The sequence below is a fragment of the Mytilus galloprovincialis genome, chromosome 1 (assembly GCF_965363235.1).
Source record: "Mytilus galloprovincialis chromosome 1, xbMytGall1.hap1.1, whole genome shotgun sequence".
NCBI lineage: Eukaryota > Metazoa > Mollusca > Bivalvia > Mytilida > Mytilidae > Mytilus > Mytilus galloprovincialis.
The window spans coordinates 63,525,684-63,545,419 of NC_134838.1; the positions used below are offsets into that span (position 1 = coordinate 63,525,684).

A 19,736-nucleotide genomic window follows, 5' to 3' on the forward strand; every position below is an offset into this window, starting at 1 on the left:
ATGATTAAGAAGTATTTTGTCGACTTATGTTACATTTAACTGGTATTTTACTTCCATTATGTTATTAAAAGTAAAAATGAGATATGGACACTATATGAACCTTTGTCCGACCGTATCATTTTTTTAAACTTTATCCTAAGATATATTTGAAAAGCTATGAGATCTCGTATGAGATATACATTTAAGAAGGTGCTAGCTGTCAAATTCGTGTTCACCGATTTGACTCAAATTTTCATATTCGACTTATAACGTATATCTAAATGAAAAAAGTCTAAAATAAACAATCTACAATGCTAACATTCAAATTATGTATCAGAATTTCGCGTGTACTAATATTTTAGTCTGGGTGCAACCTAATTAAACATCGAGCCGACCTTCCGAGATTGCCGACGGTTATATAACCCGTTGTAAATATAACTAAGATATGAATAAATAGCGAACTTGTGCAATTGGATTATTCGAGCCCTTTTTTATTTCATATTATAGGTTAAAACAAAATGTTAATTAACGTTTTGACCTGTATAAGAGTAAGTTTTTACAGAACGAATCAGTCAATCAAATGGGTTTACTCTTGTTTCACTTTCAACGTTGTTAAATGTTCACATTCTTTGGTCCTTTTACTAGCTGATCACGCATAGTTCATGCGTAAACCATCTTTACGGATTTAATGAGCTCGAAATTTTCACTGCAAGTAATTATCCCTTCTACTAATATCTCAATAATAAATATTTGAAATTAAATACTGTATTAAGATTACCTTACCATTTCATAATAATTCATTAGCAATGTTTCTTTGCTTATATTGGCAAAACTGAACCAAACTGGTTGCTAAAAGCGAATTTTTACTTCACTATCTCACTTTCATTTATGATTGAACACATAAAATCATATTTCATATTTTCTATATCTTGTAGCTAGTGCACCTTCAAGAATGACTGTCTAATTGACCGGGTTGAAGAATTTAACTATTTTTGCAGTGGTCAGTTATTTGGTCAGTCTATACTATAACTATCTCCAATATCAGTTTAGAAATTTATGGTTTATTCATACTCCCTCAAACAAAGTTTTTACCAGATTGACTTGGTTATCATTTTATCCCCCTTTCGATTATATAGCTCTTTACTGCTTCGGTTGTTATACTTTCTTGGCTTTAAAAAGTGTGTTTGCCCTACTGATGAAGGTAAATTCAGAAAGCGCCTCAGCCGCATACAATATACAATGGTTCTTATATTGGATTGTCAATCTAATGGAATTTAACGCGACTGTCATACAAGTGAGAGGTTTAGCTAGCTGTACAACAAGGCTCAATTTCCCATGTTCTACATAAAAGAAATGCATGTACCAAGTCAAAAAATATAACAATTGTTTTCCATTTGTTTGATGTGTTTGAGCGTTAAATTTTGCCAATTGGTGATCATGAAGAACTTTCCGTTTTGAATTAACATTGGAGTTCGGTATCGTTCGTGTCACTTCTTACTATGACTTCTAATTTATAAATATTTAGTGATATAATTCTTATAGACGGTTGTATTATTTCCTGTCATTTGAACTAAGCATGAAAGTTTTTCAATATCGTATGCAAAATATATGAATCGCACTAATGTTTAGTACCGGTGGCGCGCTTCTTTTATTTACTACTGTCCTTTGAAAGTGCCCAATTTGGATGATTTTCCCATTTTTCATCAATTTTTACCCATTTTGGGCTATTATCGTGGAAAAACTCACAGTTCCACAATTAAACTTTTTTTCATACTCTCAATAAAGATGAAGTTGACCAATCTGAATAAATTCAACTAAAAAAACAAACTATAGGCAGGTGTTAATATAAGAAAGTTTTATCATATTTTGATGCTTTTTCGTGTCAAATTTCCATGTTGTCAATTGCAATTTTGTAAATTTGGGATTTTTCTCTTTTAAAAGAACAGAATGCATATTATTTCAACTTCCTTGTTATAAATGATTGAAACAAATAAACAAATACACATCTAAGAAATTTGAAAAGAAAAAGTTATATGGGATGTTTTCGTTTCTGGTAAAATCATTTTTTGTACCCTTCACCCATTTTTCTCAAAATTTCAGCTAAAAAGACTGACTTGATTAGTAATAAAATTTGAAAATTTCATTATTCAAAAACTACTTATTGGAAATACACAATTCTTTCACATTGTTAATTTTGATTATGATGTTCACCAAATTCATTGCTATTTTCCACTTGTATCACATGTTTTGGAAATAATTCCAGAACGAGATTTCAATGAGACTGAATGAGACTGAAACTTCAGAAGAATACATCTTTAAGTAATCAAAATTTGTACCTTGAATTTGGTTTTGTCATGGATCTTTTTGTATTGTTCAAATTATCACGTTGATTCGTCTTCATTTAGTATCTTTGGTGCCGGAAAGAAAATTTCATCCATTTGTACTATTTTGACTTCTGTCTCAATACTTTTTTCATTCAATACTCGTTTTGAGGTTATCGTTTTTCTCTTTCAATTTATTTTTTTCATTTTTTGTATGTACTCTGTAGCCTAAGTCTATGACTTCAACGTTATTTTTCTGTTCACCTAAACTTCAGTTTGGAAATCAATGATAAATGTAGGTACAAGGCCTGCCAAATTCCAAGTGTCATGTCATTAAAAATAAATCGACTAAACTTACATTTTTATGTCCCAAATTTGGAAGCTCTTGCATTTGTTAGTCCTAAATGTTTTTAGAAGTTTAGTTCATCTAACTTCTTCTTAACATTATAACTTTAATCTGACAGTTGTTTTTTTTTAAATTTTGAACTGTTTCACATTGATTAATTATAACGTTTTCATAGCTTGCGATACGGTAAGCGTTTTGCTGATTCTCGAAGATCGTAGCTGTAGTTGTTTACTTTCTTGTCTGTGATCGTTGGTATATATTTGTCTCAATTGCAATCATACCAGTTTTATTTATTCTAATACCACATTTATTTTTGACATAAATGGTGACAGAAAAAGTTTCGAAGAAATCATTTTAATATTTAGAATGTTTTCAAGAGCATCAACTCTCTGTAGTTTTATAGAAGAAACAAAAACTCGTATCGATTTATTTGTATATAAATGATGTATCCATGAGACATGTATTTCATATGCAGTGCTGCAACTTAGATATTGCATCCTTGAAATGAAAAAAAATATTAAATCCTGATTCTTCATTTCGAATATCATTTGTAAATTTACCTTTTGTCCCTTTGATATCTTTTTTATATTTTGTTCTAATATGACGTTCTTCTTTAGCTTTGGGTACAAAGCCATGTTCTAATTTGAATAGAACATGGGCTGCACGTGATTGACGTCACAATTGAAATTGCAACGTCAGATGAATTTTGAACAACGCTAGAGATCAAAATGGACATTTTTGTTGGTGTTGCTCGCTAGGAAATTAAATAAAAACATTCTAAAAGTGAGTTTAAATGTTTCTGTTTTTTTATAATAATTGATAAACTGTTGATTTTTCTATGACATTTTTGTTCATCAAATCAAAATGGCGACATTTCGAGCGTCTACTAAGGTCCGCTTCGAAGAACAAAAGTTCAAAATATTCCTATTAGAGTCGAAATAATTCTATCATGCCATGCTCTATGCTCATTTTAACATGGGTAGGCATTATATTTGTAAACATTTAATACCTCGCTAACGCTCGGTATTAAGATATTAACAAATATAATGCCTACCCATGTTAAAATGAGCATAGAGCATGGCATGGAAGAATTATTTCTTAATTTGGTGCGATTAATAGTCACAAAACGAAGAACATCAATGAAAAACAACTTGTTAGCGAAACTTGAAGTTTAACGGTCACTCATTCTGCTTTCTTCATAAGAGGTCAATGAAATTCGTCTGTCTAATACGAATAAAGGCAAACCTTGACAAGAAGAGGAAAACAATTGGTCATCATATGAATACCAATAGATAGTTTAAAACAAAGAATGTTGCCTTGAAATAGATAAATATTACCAACTAATCAACTCAAGCTTCGTTAAGATAAATGGCATGTTTACTGATTTTGAAATGGTACAAATCAAGATGAAGCAAGAGATTGTGACATCGCATTATACCGAAAGGAGGAAAAATGATCGCGTTGACATGGTAAGCGTCAGCTGCTATGTATGTAGCACCTAACATGCAAATCCAATGTCAGTCAAAATGATGTAATCGGGAATGGAACACACTCAATAAATGTACATGTTAGACGACAGTTCTGGAAGGTTAAAGACAACTTTATTCTTAATCAGAATGTTCCAAAAAAGTATATTTTGTCTATATTAGAGTTATTACCTAGGTTTGTACTTATATGAGTAATCTGCTTACCCTACTTGAGTGCATGAGATCCTCTAGTGTTTTGTTAAGTTCGTGTTTTCATTCTCTATTTTTAAACTGTTTTGTAAACTGTATTGTGTGTTGTCTTTTACTCCTTTTTTGCCATGGCGTTGTCAATTTATTTTTCAGTCTGAATGTCCCTTTTGTAGGATTTCCCTTGCGTCGTCCTAGTCTATATAAAACATTTATATGTATTTATGTATAGGATGAAAACGTCAAATATTGTAATATTTTCAATAAGGATAATATATTTTATAATTAAATACTCCGTATACAAATAGTAATCAAAGGTACCAGGCTTATAATTTAATACGCCAGACGCGCGTTTTTGTTTCCGGTCATGATACATGTAAATAATCTTATTTTATGAAGAACAATAATAATTTCAACAACAAATGCATCGAAGGTGATATCATCAAAACGCTGATGTTTTTATCGACAGCAAGTTTGTTGAGTTTAGTGCATTGATATGCACATTAACTTGCAGCTGCATTGGAGAGCTTAAAGCCAAATTTAGGGGACGACCATTTGATATTCTGGGGGGGGAGGAGGATTTTGAAAATAAATAACTCAGCCTTGATAATCACAAAAATAAATGATTTGATCTGCGGTAGTTTGAAAATAAATTACCTGACTTGCAATGTATTGAAAATAAATAACTCAGCAGGTCTAATCTAAAGTATGAGATGGCACCAGATTCTTCATAAATTCAACTTTTCCCCCTAAAAAAATCGGGAAACAATTCCCAAATTTTTTGATAACAAAAGTATAAATATTATTTAAATATACTTGAAATGTCTGAAAATTGGTCTCATTTAACTTGAGGTATATTGTCTCAGGAAACCTTACCTCACTTCTATTTTAACAGGACCGTAACTACATGTAGGAAATTTCAAAACCAAACGCTTGTCTCCATATCAAATCGTGTTCACCGCCTTGCAAGAAGAAAGTTCTGTTTTCCCTCAGACTTATAGCCCTGATTTTTCGGGATCAATGTTTCTTTTTTATTTGTCTTTTGTTCATTGATTGCCCTTCTGTATTCTGTTAGTGTTGCATTCCTTTTGTAATCTAGTAATTTTGTTATGAACCTGATCATGAGTTAAAAAAAACAGCAGCCACAGACTTAACTGTGCGAATTCCATTTTTGCTTTATCATGCGCATTGGTCTTTTGATGTTGTCCCTAGAAACTTCAGTCTTACACTGAATTTATACATTTTACTTTGAGACCAAAATAAATATTGTCAAAAAATTATTAAAACAAAACTTCATTTTCAGATTATGAAAGGGTCTTCGGAACTCCCAGAAAGCATGATTTTGCATCATTTGTTATATAGCTTCTTGAGAGCCTACAGTGGCTCAAAACCCTTCAAAAAATATTTTGCCTCGTTCCGCTCGGCATGGTATGTTTGCCAATACATAAGTGTCTACTTATAACAAAACTTTAATACTATGTATGTATGCAATACATGTTTATGCAGTTGGGAATTTAAAAAAATCATTTCTGCAGAGGGGGAGGATTAATCAAATTAAATGGTACATAATGACTTGACTATACTATATGTATTATTTATAATAAACAAATCAATTAAAAATTGTATGTTTTCGAATATCAAAAATATAGTTGTGAAAATGAATAATCAGTCCCTTTCTTTAATGAAAATAAAAATCTTGCTTCGATAGTGCAGAAAGTGTATAATCTGTCCTCTTAGTTTACAAAAATAAATGTGTTGTTGTCTTTTTATTCGTGGGATAGTAGTTTTCATAGGTTTTGTGGATACATGTATAAGTAAATCATGAATTTTAATGTTCAATGTAGAATAAAACTATCTACAGAGTAATTTGCAGACGTTTGTTAAACCACGCAATGAGATATCAACACCAAAATAGAAATGTTCCTCAATCCACGAAATTCAATATTGGTACCTACATTATTAAATGATTTATAAATATAAAAAATAAATACAAAATACCATATTGTAAAATTTATTAACAAAATGTGTTTAACCAGCATCTGGTGAAAAGATAATATCACACTTGCGGCAAAAAATGAACTGATAAGGAAAATACTTTTAAAAATATCTAAGTTCATTTTATCTTGTTTAAAAGAACCTGCCATTTAAAATCCCAAGATAAACTATTTTAAAATGTTGATTCGATCATGTAATCAGGAATGTACCCCTGCAAGCTTTCGCCACTCTTTTACCGCAATTACTATCTTGAAACAAAACATCTCGTAGCAAGACAAATATTTAAGTTCTGTCATTTTAGATACCGTTATATGAATCACAAATTTAAATCACAAAGTGAGACAGTGTTTGCAGTTTGGAATAGTTTCAGGAAGTATCAGGCCTTAATGCAAATATTTATTCGAAGTTAAAAAAAATGCATAGTTATATGTTACCGACTTATGTCTGAACAGGAATTGAAGTATGGTATTTGCTTGATTTATAATTCAGAATACAATGGGCATCAAAGTGCCATAGTATAGCTGCTCACTTACAATTCAACATATGAGCTGGGTTGGATTGACATCGACGTTATGCAATAGCATGTATATACGTTCATATATACGAAAAATGTTAACCAGATATCATATATGGAAACCAGTACGTGAACAAATTAACATATCTATGAATATTATAAATCTCACCAAAAGAGGCGTGGTTTGAGAAACAGCTGTATTTACAAAGTGCAACCTTTAGACTTTTTGTAGAGTTTTTTCAATCCGAAATAGGTTAAAAGATGTATTTATATTAATTTGCATAAGATCGATTTCTGTTTAACGCAGCTCATATAAAGGTGATAAGGAATGATATAAACTTTGATGTTTTCAATGAAAATTTCCGTTCTAGCTCGCATCAATCCTAGTAAGACTTTTTAAATACCAGGGGAAAAAAACTCCCCACAGGACCTTTATAAAGATAAAATGAACTTAGTACAAAACATTGTATGTAACATCGATACGCCCATTTTAATACACAATATAAATTAGTTAACAAAAAGGATTAAGATTAAGGAAAAAAGAATGCAGTCCCAAAATAGATGTTGAAACCCAAGGTTAATAACACTCATACTTAAAACCTAATAAATCATTTAGAATTCAATTCATGAACCAATGCTTATAATTACGTGTTAATATAAAGAAGAAGTTCCTCTAATTTCCTTTGTATTGAAAACGACCAAAAAACATTAAACTGAGTCAAATGACAGACACAAAGATTTTCGAAACAATCGTGTGTAAAAATGGGCGACACTATAAAAATGGCTTCCTCAAAGCAACAGTGTCAACAAGCAAAACATATTTTTTTACAGGTTGCATAGTATACCGTTTGTGCATGATTATTTACATTCTTTCCAATCACAGACAAAAATTGAAAAACAAACATACACAAATGTAAAAAAAGTATCTGACATTTGGCAAATAACATAGTGTGGTAGAATGTTTTATATTAAAAGATGCAACAATACATATCAAGTACAATAGTGTGTGATAATTCTCGATTTTTTATCATTAAGGATGTTCGCTACTCTGTTTCAAAATAACAAGCTTTTTAAAAGACTGTTATAAATTGATAGTATATAAATAAAGAAACTATAAAAGCAGAAAAAAATGGTGGGTCCGTGTGCTTGTTTTCGAGATATAAGCCATTGAAAATTTGGCGGGAAATAATTCTCTCTAGATTTTTCTTACATTTAACATTAACACCTTTTTTGTTTAAAAAACTATGAAAAAATAACAAGGATTTCATAAGATTTTGAAATATGGCTTTATAAATTGTATGTAATAAAAATGTGAAAAGAAAAGTGGGGGTTAGTGGGCAATTTTTTTTTATGTTAATACATGGATGAAACCAGAGGATCCCGAAAATCTGACAAAAATTCAAAAAGTAGAGGAGCAAACATCCTTAAATGCATTCTTTTGTGATTTAAAGTCCAAACCATCAGAATAAAGTGATTGTTAGGCGAACGAACTATGCATGGTACGGTGGACAGAGTACATACTTCACTCCTGTCCCACAGTACGATTATGCGTTAATGTAAGGGATTGTCTTTTACCATTTGTATTTGAAAAAACATTAAGGGATATACATTCAATTAAAAAAAACAGCTTCTTCATTCGAAATATATGTTTGCCAAATGATTGCTATCTACTTTTAGACTTCTTTTTGTTTTAATTACACTTTCGTGAAAATAACTGTTTTACATATTACAGATTGGAGTTATTTCCAAGTACCCATTGGTGGCTTTCGGCTTTTGTTTGTACCATGGTCGGGTTTTTGGCTCTTTGACACATTCCCCATTTCCATTCTCAATTTTACTTATTACAGCAAATAATTGATATGATAAGTGCTATTTTGAAATTCTTGCAATTTGAAGGACAAATGTCCGATGTGTAAAGTACATGTGCACATTCCTAGCTATTACTATTGATTATAAAACAACTATGTATCAAACAGTAATCTAACAAGTTGGTAGAATCTATTACACATGATTCTGAAATGCCGTATAAAATCAATCTCAAAATATTAAAAAAAAAAAAACCACATATTATAGCAGATCATATGTGTGTTAAAGAATTCAAGTTCTGGTACCTATTAAAGGCAATAGTTATTTGCTCTTAAGATCTTATTTATAACAGCATATTATATGATATATTGAAGTTGAGGAAAATGAGAGACGTAGTTTCGGGTATATTATAATATGAAATGTTATCGAATATTAACAAAAGCATATATAAAAATTACTTTGTATATAGTATGCCTCGTTTGGCACAACTGATGGTATTTTCCTTGCCTGCATCTGTACTGTCTGTAGTCATTGTAAAAGGCGTGACATAATAAATTAAACTATCGCCAGGTACGGTATAAATTTTATGGTGTGTAATAACGATAACTATTTGGTCATAAAGACATAACATTTCTTTCCTGAGTAACTTAGTCTGGATATGGACGACCTGTGATGTCTTTTAATGTCCAAGCTAGTAGATCTTTTGAATTATCTACCCTTAGCCGACTTTAGCAAACTTTAATTTATAAGGACCAAAGCATTTTTCTGAACGTTATAATTAATGAATCTCTTAAATCTCTAGGTCAATGACAATTTCAGATTTATTTTGCAGACAGTTGCTGTCAACAAATGGAATGCTTCATGAAGTTTTATGTTTGTTCATGATATCTAGATGTGAACGAATTATCAGAAGAACACATATGACTGACTTTTTGATATTTACCAATGCCCATGAAACTATTTGTTTCAAATGAGATAGCCAAGTGGGTTTCAATACAGCAGCTTTTTTTTCGTAGCGTGAAATAAGGAAAAAAGAAAGTAGAGTGAAGCAAGCAGTGATTGTTCAAATGTATAACAGTTGAGTGAAACAATACATTGGCTAACTTTTATTGCACCCATCTATAAGACACTGCTTTACCATGTATCATTATCTGTATTTTCAATATTCATCCAATTAATGATCAGAAGTCAATAACGAATGGTTCTTTTCATAGAGAAATAAAAGAGGGACGAAAGATATCAGAGTTAAACTCATAAATCGAAAATCAACTGACAACGCCATGGCTAAAAATGAAAAGGACAAACAGACAAACAATAGTACACATGACACAACATAGAAAACTAAAGAATAAACAACACGAACCCCACCAAAAACTGAGGATGATCTCAGGTGCTCCGGAAAGGTAAACATATTCTAATCCACATGTGACACCCGTATAATGTTAACTCTATCAATTCTAGTAACAGGAAAAAAAATGATTATCTTTGGATCTTGAATATATATTGATAACGGAAGACATATAAACTAACAAGTACTAACCAAGACCAAATAATCTACCAAAAACGTACAAATGACACCCCAATTTTCTGAATAAAATGCATATATATTCGACACTTTTTTTAGTTAGTTCCATAACTTTTGATAAAGCAAACTAATAAACGAATAAAAAGAAATAACAATAATAATGATATTATTAAGAAACGAAAATAGAGAAAGATACTTATTTTAAAAATCACTTCGTTCGATCCTGTCATAAATCATGAAAGACAGGTGAAATACTTGTAAATGGTATGTATAGCCGCGTGATGATGGGTGCAATAAAGTTCTTTACTCAGTGACTTAGAAAAAATTACTCAACTATAAAACTGAAATTAAGGAAATGACATATACATATACATATATGGACGACAACAACGAATATATACTTTGGAATGACTGAATCAATTACAACAGAAAAAGTGATTTTGACATGAATTGATGAAGTATATAAAAAAAATCAGTTTTTGCTATTCATGTGCATTCCACATGACAAATGCTTAAACAACAAAATTACTGAAGTCAAACATCCTTTACATTGTTGATAAAGTATGACCCATTTCACCTGTAACTGTTTCACTTACAGGTTAAAATTCAGGAAATGGGTAAAATCGTTTAGTTTTATCATATATTCTTATTCAGCAGTTACAATATTATAATATTTACATCACATGTTCACATTTCCATTTAAGAATTTAAAAAATTTACTTGCATTTGCTTTTATTTAAATGAAAAACGTTAATTATGCTTCCGTTAGATTTCTTTACGTTTTGTTTAGGAATTTCTGTCGTTTTTCCTTGTAGTCTTAAAACTCAGAATTTGTTGAAAACTGAAATATAGCTTCATCATTTGAATTTTTCTTTGTCATTTCTAAATTAGTAATATGTGTTGAAATGTGAACATTATCGCATGTTTTTAGGAGTCCATCCATAATTGTCAACCATTTTCCAAAATGTACAAAACATACACTTTTTTCAGACCTCCTACCCTCCTTCAAAAAGTGTACATCAACCATATCAGATTTCCAGACTAGAATCAATCATTCTTCATTAAAAAAAAAGATCTTGTCTATTATAGTTTAGTTTAATATAGAAATTTGCATTGAAAATAACCTGAAACATGTCTGACTGTTTTATTTTTATTTTTTTTTAAAAAGCGTACGGTAAAAAAGTTTATTTTCTAACTCCCTCCCCCAAGTGTACGTTTTGTACACTTTGGAAAATGGTTAACAATTATGGATGACTCCTTAAACTTTAAATGGTGTAAATTATTTCTAAAAAATCGAAGATTCTTTAATTTTATTCGTTGAATACATTAAGGACAAATCGATAGGATGATTTGAAGATTTTGTTCATTCTAGAACCTAGAAAATTTAAAACCAGCTATACAGGGTGTCTTATCTAAAGAATAAGGAAATTATTCTAACTATAAGACACTTGAAAAATTGCATAAACATATCAAGATAGAATGTGTGTACAAAAAATATAATTTATAATTATAAAGAAAACATAACAAAAATGTATAATGCAACTGAGGATCATGGATGTTAAGTTTCCTTTTTTTTTCAAATTAAATAACAATATAGTTTAATACTGTATAATAAAAAAAAGTGAACCAATTAGAACTATTTCAAAAAGTAAACAGCTGAAATGCATAGTATGTATTGTACGAAAATAAAAAAAAAAAAAATGGCAACACAAATGTTGATAAACGCTTCGTGTTCCAATACACACTACATATCATATTTTTATTAGGAAATACAGCAACACAAACTAATCATTAGCCTAGTCTTAAGACAGGACTCCAACCTTTTCACAAATAAAAAAGATCAATCGTACTGTATTTAAAATTTTGTATTTCATTGAGTGATTTAGCAGCAATAAAAGGGCAGCAATATGCCAACAAAAGAGTTTGAAACATGAGTTTCATGTGTGGAGAGCTGCAAACGAAGATATATATAAATCATGCATCATTTAGATTTCCTTATATCCAATGACTTTTAAATGTAACAAATCTGCAAAATATATTTTTTTATGGAATTAATTAGTACCATGTTTAAGATATAGAATGCAAAGAAAATGGGGAAAATGAAGAGGAAGGAGTCCAGTCCTAAGCTATAACCAGCAACAATGTCAAAGTAGTTTTACATGTAGTACATAAATCGATTGAGCAAAATGGAAGCCAATTGTGATAAGTATTCAAATACATTGATTTTACTAAACTCATATTATTTATATACATATGTTTAAGAAATTAGATTTAACATCACTTTTACTCATCTGTTTGTCTAAAATTATGTATTTTCGAAAAAAATATTTGTAATGATGAATTAGAAAGCAAATTAAAAATGCCATCTAGAGAACAATCAATGATGGAGTATAAATGTCAAGCATGTACTCGGTGCATATAAACAAATGTTTAAAAGTGTTTGAAAGACCTACAGGCGGCAGCAAATGAAGTTTGACTTTATTGAAAAGTGCAAAGTCATTTTAAATAAAGAATGTCTATTTGAGCAACATCATACATTATCAAGACTTGTTATAAGAGTTCATCTCACATATATCGTCTATAGAGCCTCTATCATATGTTACACCATCATCGGACCTGGCTTTATTACTATTTGTTCTTGTCATTTCGAAATCATTTTCCTCTCTTTGAGAAGGTAAATTTGACATAGAATTCGATTCTGCAATGAAACCCATGGGTGAATATTTAAGCTGTTTTTTCTTGTAAGAAATTTTTCTGAGGACTGAAGTTCCATTCATATACGTTTCTAAAACAAGAGACCCATTTGACGGTTTTCTATCTTCAATAGTATGATCACAACCTCCTTCTGCGTAACTTGGAAGCGACAATGTGTCTTGTGATCCAGAATTTTGACTTCCGTCTGAATCCGAGCCACGTGACCGGACATGAGTATAAAACAAGGTGAAATTGTTTGAGATTACGGGAATAGTTAACGCTATCATCAAAACACCAGACACAGCACAACACGCACCAACTACGTAACCATATACTGTAACCGGATAGACATCGCCATATCCGACCGTCGTCATGGTAATCAGTGCCCACCAAAATCCCATGGGAATCGTAGTAAATTTTTCACCAGGTGTCGTTAAATCTTGTAGCTCTGCATAGTAAATGATCGATGCAAAGACTAGCATTCCAATTAGTAAGAAAATGGCAAGCATGAATAATTCCTGTACGCTAGCTTTCAAAGCATATATTAATATTTTCAGTGCTTGATAATGCTTTACAAGATGAAAAATCCTGAACATTCTGGCAATACGTAGTATGAACATGATCTGAATGATAAATTGTTCATTCATATAGCACGAACGCATTTCAGATGTGCTGAAAATCAGTTGCATATACAACGGAACAAGTGCTAATAAGTCAATTATGTTCATCATCGAACGAACAAAACTTAATTTATTCGGAGCAAATATAAATCGTACTATCAACTCTATTGTGAAGAAAACGGTACAGATTAAATCTAGTTTTTCTAATGCTGGATGTTGCGTCATAATTTGAACAAGTTGTTTTTTCTCCCCATTGCAGTCGATGGTTTGGTTTGTTTTCGTGTGGTTTTTTGTTGGCTGTAGTTGTGGTAAAGTCTCTAAGGTAAACCCTAAGATCGAGGTGACTACAAAGAGTAATGATATAACTCCATATATCTGAAAGATCAAAATAAAAAAGATTAACTGAACAGTTTACAAATTAGAAGTAAAGATAGTTCATTGATTTTGAACTCTCGCGTGGAAAGAAGAAGATGAATCAAAATAAATATTTGAATTTATTGTTCTGAAGTCCTATTATCTATATATCTATATATATATATATATACATATATATATATATATATGTCCTATTAGGAGCACGAACATCATACATAGTGTTCAGGAAGAACATTAAAAACATCGTATCGGCAAAGATTAATGCAGGCATTGTCTTAAACACTAAAATGCCGAGTAGAGACGGGTTGACTCGGTCATATACCCACACAACCAATCGATTCCAATCGAGTTTTTATCTCGTTTTTGCATCTTTTAGCGTTTATAGCACGTTTATCGATATGAGTTAATGTTTGTACAACTCAATATAGAATTGAGAATGGAAATGGGGAATATGTCAAAGAGACCATGGCATTAACAGGAGATCTTAACATCGTTCAAGACCGAGAGTTAAAATCATTCCTCAGTAAAGGACCTAAATATCGTCCCCAGTCAATTATTAATTGGAATGAGTGTCGTAATATCATCCACGACTCACTCCATACTTACTGTATGAAATGGATAAAACGGGAAAAAGCTGACAAAAAATCTTTGGATTCTTTTTTTAATTCAGTAATGAAGATAGTTGATATACGTATTCAACATTTTAAAGAACATTTTACTATTAACAATAACCACAAAAAACCTATTTCTCGTATCAAACATAAACTAAAAGAACTAGCCATGAAATTTGTTTTTGTCCCGGCCGATAAAGCTGCTAATAACATTATTATTGTTTGACGTAAATTTTACATTGAGGTTCTGAAAAAAGAAATCACCAACATTCCAACTGACTCCATTTTCAGAAAACGACATCTGTAACAAACATAAACTTTTAGCTACCGCTTTACAAGCAGAGCCAAATACAATGAAAGTCCCAACTATGTACTGGCTTCCGAAGCTACACAAAACACCTTACAAATATAGATTTATTTCGTCTTCAAGCCATTGTTCCACTACTAAATTGTCTATTCTTCTTACCAGCACACTTGGTACAATTAAAAATCTGATAATAAATTGTTCAAATAAGGCCTTCGAAAATAGTGGAATTAATTACTTTTGGAGTGTCAAGAACTCGTTGGAAGTACTTGATAAATTGCAAGCTTATATTGGTGATTTTGAATCTGTTCAAAGTTTTGATTTTTCTACCCTATATACCACATTGCCTCACATTCTCATTAAGAAAAAAATCACACACCTAATTAAATGGGCATTTAAAAAGTCAGAATGTGAATATATATGTTCAAACTCTTTTAGGTCATTTTTTAGTAGCAATAAACAAAAAAACTATGTCAATTGGACATGCTTTGATACTATATATGCCCTTGAATTTTTACTGGATAACATTTTTGTCCGATTTGGGAATTCAGTATATCGTCAGATTATCGGAATTCCAATGGGGACTAACTGTGCACCACTTATTGCGGACCTGTTTTTGTATTGCTATGAGTTACAATTTATGACAAAAGTAAGCAAAGACCCATCAAAACAACATCTGATAAACAAATTTAATAATACTTTTAGATATTTGGATGATATTTTGGCTCTCAATAATGACGACTGTAGTATGTATATTAAAGAAATTTATCCTGCTGAACTTACTTTAAATAAAGCTAATACTAACAATGACCACTGTCCTTTCCTCGATCTTGATATCTATATCACTAACGGAAAGCTGAATACTAAAATTTATGATAAAAGAGATGATTTTTCATTTCCTATCGTTAATTATCCATTTTTAGATGGTGACGTTCCCTTGTCACCATCTTACGGTGTTTATATATCTCAACTTGTACGATTCGCTCGTGTATGTAACAAATTTTTAGATTTTAACGAGAGAAATCTATGTATTACTGAAAAATTATTACACCAGGGTTTTCGATATCACAAACTAGTCAAAACATTTACTAAATTTTATCATCGGTATAAGGACATCATTCGTAAATATAGCTCAACATGCAGACTTCTTATACGTTCAGGTATTTCACATCCAATTTTTTTATGGAAATATTCTTTATAAAGCACAAAGGTGTCAGTATTCACCTCAAAAACTAACAAAACCTTTGAATAGACTTATTAAGAAGGGATATAGTTACGATACTGTTGTCAGGTCATTAAAGATTGCATATTTTGACGTTAATATTGATTCCCTTATAGGGTCTTTGCATCGGAACTAAACACATTTATTCAAAAACCAGTTGTTGGCATGACACGGGTTATGTTCTTCTCATATATGTTATGATGGTATGATACTAAACCCCTAACGGGAAGGATTGTGCCTGATGTGCATATGATGAAATCATAATCTTTCAGTCAGTTTATTTGAAGTCTGGAGCTGGCATGTCAGTTAACTGCTAGTAGTCTGTTGTTATTTATGTATTATTGTCATTTTGTTTATTTTCTTTGGTTACATCTTCTGACATCAGACTCGGACTTCTCTTGGACTGAATTTTAATGTGCGTATTGTTATGCGTTTACTTTTCTACATTGGCTAGAGGTATAGGGGGAGGGTTGAGATCTCACAAACATGTTTAACCCCGCCGCATTTTTGCGCCTGTCCCAAGTCAGGAGCCTCTGGCCTTTGTTAGTCTTGTATTATTTTAATTTTAGTTTCTTGTGTACAATTTGGAAATTAGTATGGCGTTCATTATCACTGAACTAGTATATATTTGTTTAGGGGCCAGCTGAAGGACGCCTCCGGGTGCGGGAATTTCTCGCTACATTGAAGACCTGTTGGTGACCTTCTGCTGTTGTGTTTTTGCTATGGTCGGGTTGTTGTCTCTTTGGCACATTCCCCATTTCCATTCTCAATTTTATGGACATAGAGATGTTAGGTATGTTAAACAGGAATTTCTAAGCTTTAAGCCTTAAAAGAGCTTAGTGAATTTATTACATAACCTTTATTTGGCGCTGCAAATTGAAAAACAAGTTCTTCTAGCCTTTCTAAATGATTTTGTTTAGATAAATGAAAATAGTTTGATAAGGAATGGACACGTTTCTGTATTTTCTGATATATGATTTTGCTTGGTATGAATGTTGAAACCATATAAGTTTATGTTTGTACGACATAATGTTAAATTGAGAATTGAAATGGGGAATTTGTCAGAGAGATAATGGACATAGAGATGTAATATATGTAAAGCAGGAGTTCTAGAATTTAAGCTTTAAAAGAGCTTGGTAGTATATCTCTTATTGAAGAGATATGTCAACAACCATTATTTGGCGCTGCAAGATGAAAAAATAAATAAAATTCATCTAGCCTTTCTAAATGATTTTCTTTTGATAAATGAATAGTTTTATAAAAAATGGACACGTTTTATGTATTTTTATAAATATGTTTTGCTTGATATGGATGTAAACATTGATTTTATAAAAAAAATTGCAATCAGCAATTTTTAGTGTGTGTATGTGTTAATGAAATTACTGTGCGTCTTTTCAAACATTATTCTTTTCGCGAATTACCAATCATCCAGCTATCTGTGCTTACTATTCTGATAAAGACATACTTCTTAGGAAACGAAGAATATCCAATTTAGAACGTGTTAATAGCAAATGGTGTTTAAAAGTCATATGTTTTTTTATGTGTAATCTGTACGATTTTTATGTTTGAAGTTGGATTAAAAACAAACCGGACATATATATAATATAGTTAATTGCTATTAATTAGTATTGCAATGTGCATTGTGTTTAAATGTAATATCAGTATTTAGTTCTATAATAATCTTAAATCAATCCTATTTCTATCTTATTTTTTAGATATAATTTTTTAAATATGACGTCATTTTTGTGCTGTTTCAGAAATTCAAATGTCTGCGTGACGTAATATTGTGCCTTTTCACCACTTCGTATGTGATGTCATTGTTATGACTTTTTGCGTTCAGGCCTGGACTGAGTCGGGTGTGTCTATTTTCTGTGTTGGTCTTCAATGTATTATGTATTCGGGTTTTGTTTTCTGTAATTAGTTAAGACGTCAGTTTTATCATGTAAATCTTTTATATTCATTTGATAAAATTTACTGTTTGCAATAGCATAAATTGTTCTATATAATAAGGAGGTTCTTATCACAAGCAGAAAACCCTAGCCGTATTTGGCACAACCTTTTTCAACTTTTGATCCTCAGAGCTGTACAACTTTGTACCCCCTTTTTTTTTTTTTTTTTTTTTTTTGACTTTCGAACTTTTATATCTGGGCGTCACTGGTAAGTCTTGTGTGGACGAGACGCGTTTTTGGCGTAATGAATTTTAAACCTGATGCCTTTTGTTATCTATAATTCATGTGTTTCTTTGCCTAATACGTTCTCCTATTTATTTGTATTGTAGTCCTGTATTATTATGTTATCATTTTAATGTTATATTTAACAATGCCATTAAAGTGCGAAGTTTGGCATGCCACAAAACCAGGTTCAACCCACCATTTTTTTCTTTAAAAATGTCCTGTACCAAGTCAGGAAAATGGCCATTGTTATATCATAGTTCGTTTCTGTGTGTGTAACATTTTTACGTTGTGTTTCCGTTGTGTTGTTTGTTTTCTCCTATATTTGAGGGTGAATTCACATTACTATAAGACGTGTCACGGTACTTTTCTATCCCAAATTCATGTATTTGGTTTTGATGTTATATTGGTTATTCTCATCGGATTTTGTCTTATGCTTAGTCCGTTGCTGTGTGTGTTACATTTTAATGTTGTGTCGTTGTTCTCCTCTAATATTTAATGTGTTTCCCTCAGTTTTAGTTAGTTACCCCGATTTTGTTTTTTGTCCATAGATTTATCAGTTTTGAACAGCGGTATACTACTGTTGCCTTTATTTTAACGGCTCTCAGTCTTCAGAATCCAATCTTCCATTTCTTCCATACGAAAGGCAAAAAAGACAGCTTACTTTAAGATAAAGAATATAACCTACAGTGGAACAGATAAAATAAGACTAAATTGGACATTGTTAACATACCATTGCCTTTCGTGACGTCCTTGGATGTTCTAAAATTAACCAGACTTTCATTTGAAATCTTCTCCATCCTTCGTAATCATCCAGATTTATATATATTTGCTCTTTCTTTAAGCTCTTGTTAAAAGAGTCCAGGATTCGTTTGTTTTCTATGTATGATCTGTAATGCCGCCAGCAGCATGATTTGATATGCAGTTCACTTATTTGCCAGAAATCTAACTCTCTCTTTACCACTGCTCCACATACTTCCAGCGGAACATGTAGCTCACCTGAAAAAAATTGATTATAAATGAATGTTTATTTTAAAATATTGCGTATAGGGGAAAATATATAGAAACGCATTTACTACATTCTATATATTTTGCAAATTTACTACCCGATTTTCATGTAACAACAACTATATTTTTTGCATTTGACTATAACCCAATCCATTCACAGGCTCAAAGAACCTTCTTAAATATGAGTAGAATTCAAATGATTGTGGTTAAGTTTCGATCTGTTCACCCGAATCTCTTCTCATGAGAATGATAAACATGGTAAATGCAACCCACATATTCTCGAGGGTAATCAGGTTTTATTCCACCCTACATACTATCAATATTATGAACTACACTCGTACTACTAGTACGAATAGTTCGCTTCGATTGTCCGAATAACAAATTGACAGAAAAAAGTGTTGATACCAGATACCACATTCTAATAAAAGTTTTTATTAGTGGCCTTGTCCATTATTTTATCAAATCAACAATGCCAAACTCGGGAATTCTCAATTTCTCCTTAGCAATATTAAAAATTCAAAAACATAGCAATGTTACGATTGAAATCATTGTTTATAAAGATTTGTATAATT

The 19,736-nt window shown here is 31.3% G+C and overlaps 1 protein-coding gene across 2 annotated transcripts in view; it reads right to left on the bottom strand.

The window, feature by feature from the left end:
* Positions 1 to 6,314: 6,314 nt before the first annotated feature.
* LOC143081044 (potassium voltage-gated channel protein Shaw-like) overlaps positions 6,315 to 19,736 on the bottom strand; it is a 55,826-nt gene continuing 42,404 nt past the window's right edge. For both annotated transcript variants that reach the window (XM_076257291.1, XM_076257283.1), the window contains 2 exons: positions 18,890 to 19,155; positions 6,315 to 13,848 (listed from right to left, as the gene is read on the bottom strand). In XM_076257291.1, the coding sequence (XP_076113406.1) occupies positions 12,700 to 13,848; positions 18,890 to 19,155 (1,415 nt within the window). In that variant the 3' untranslated portion in view covers positions 6,315 to 12,699. The remainder of the gene's footprint in view (positions 13,849 to 18,889; positions 19,156 to 19,736) is intronic.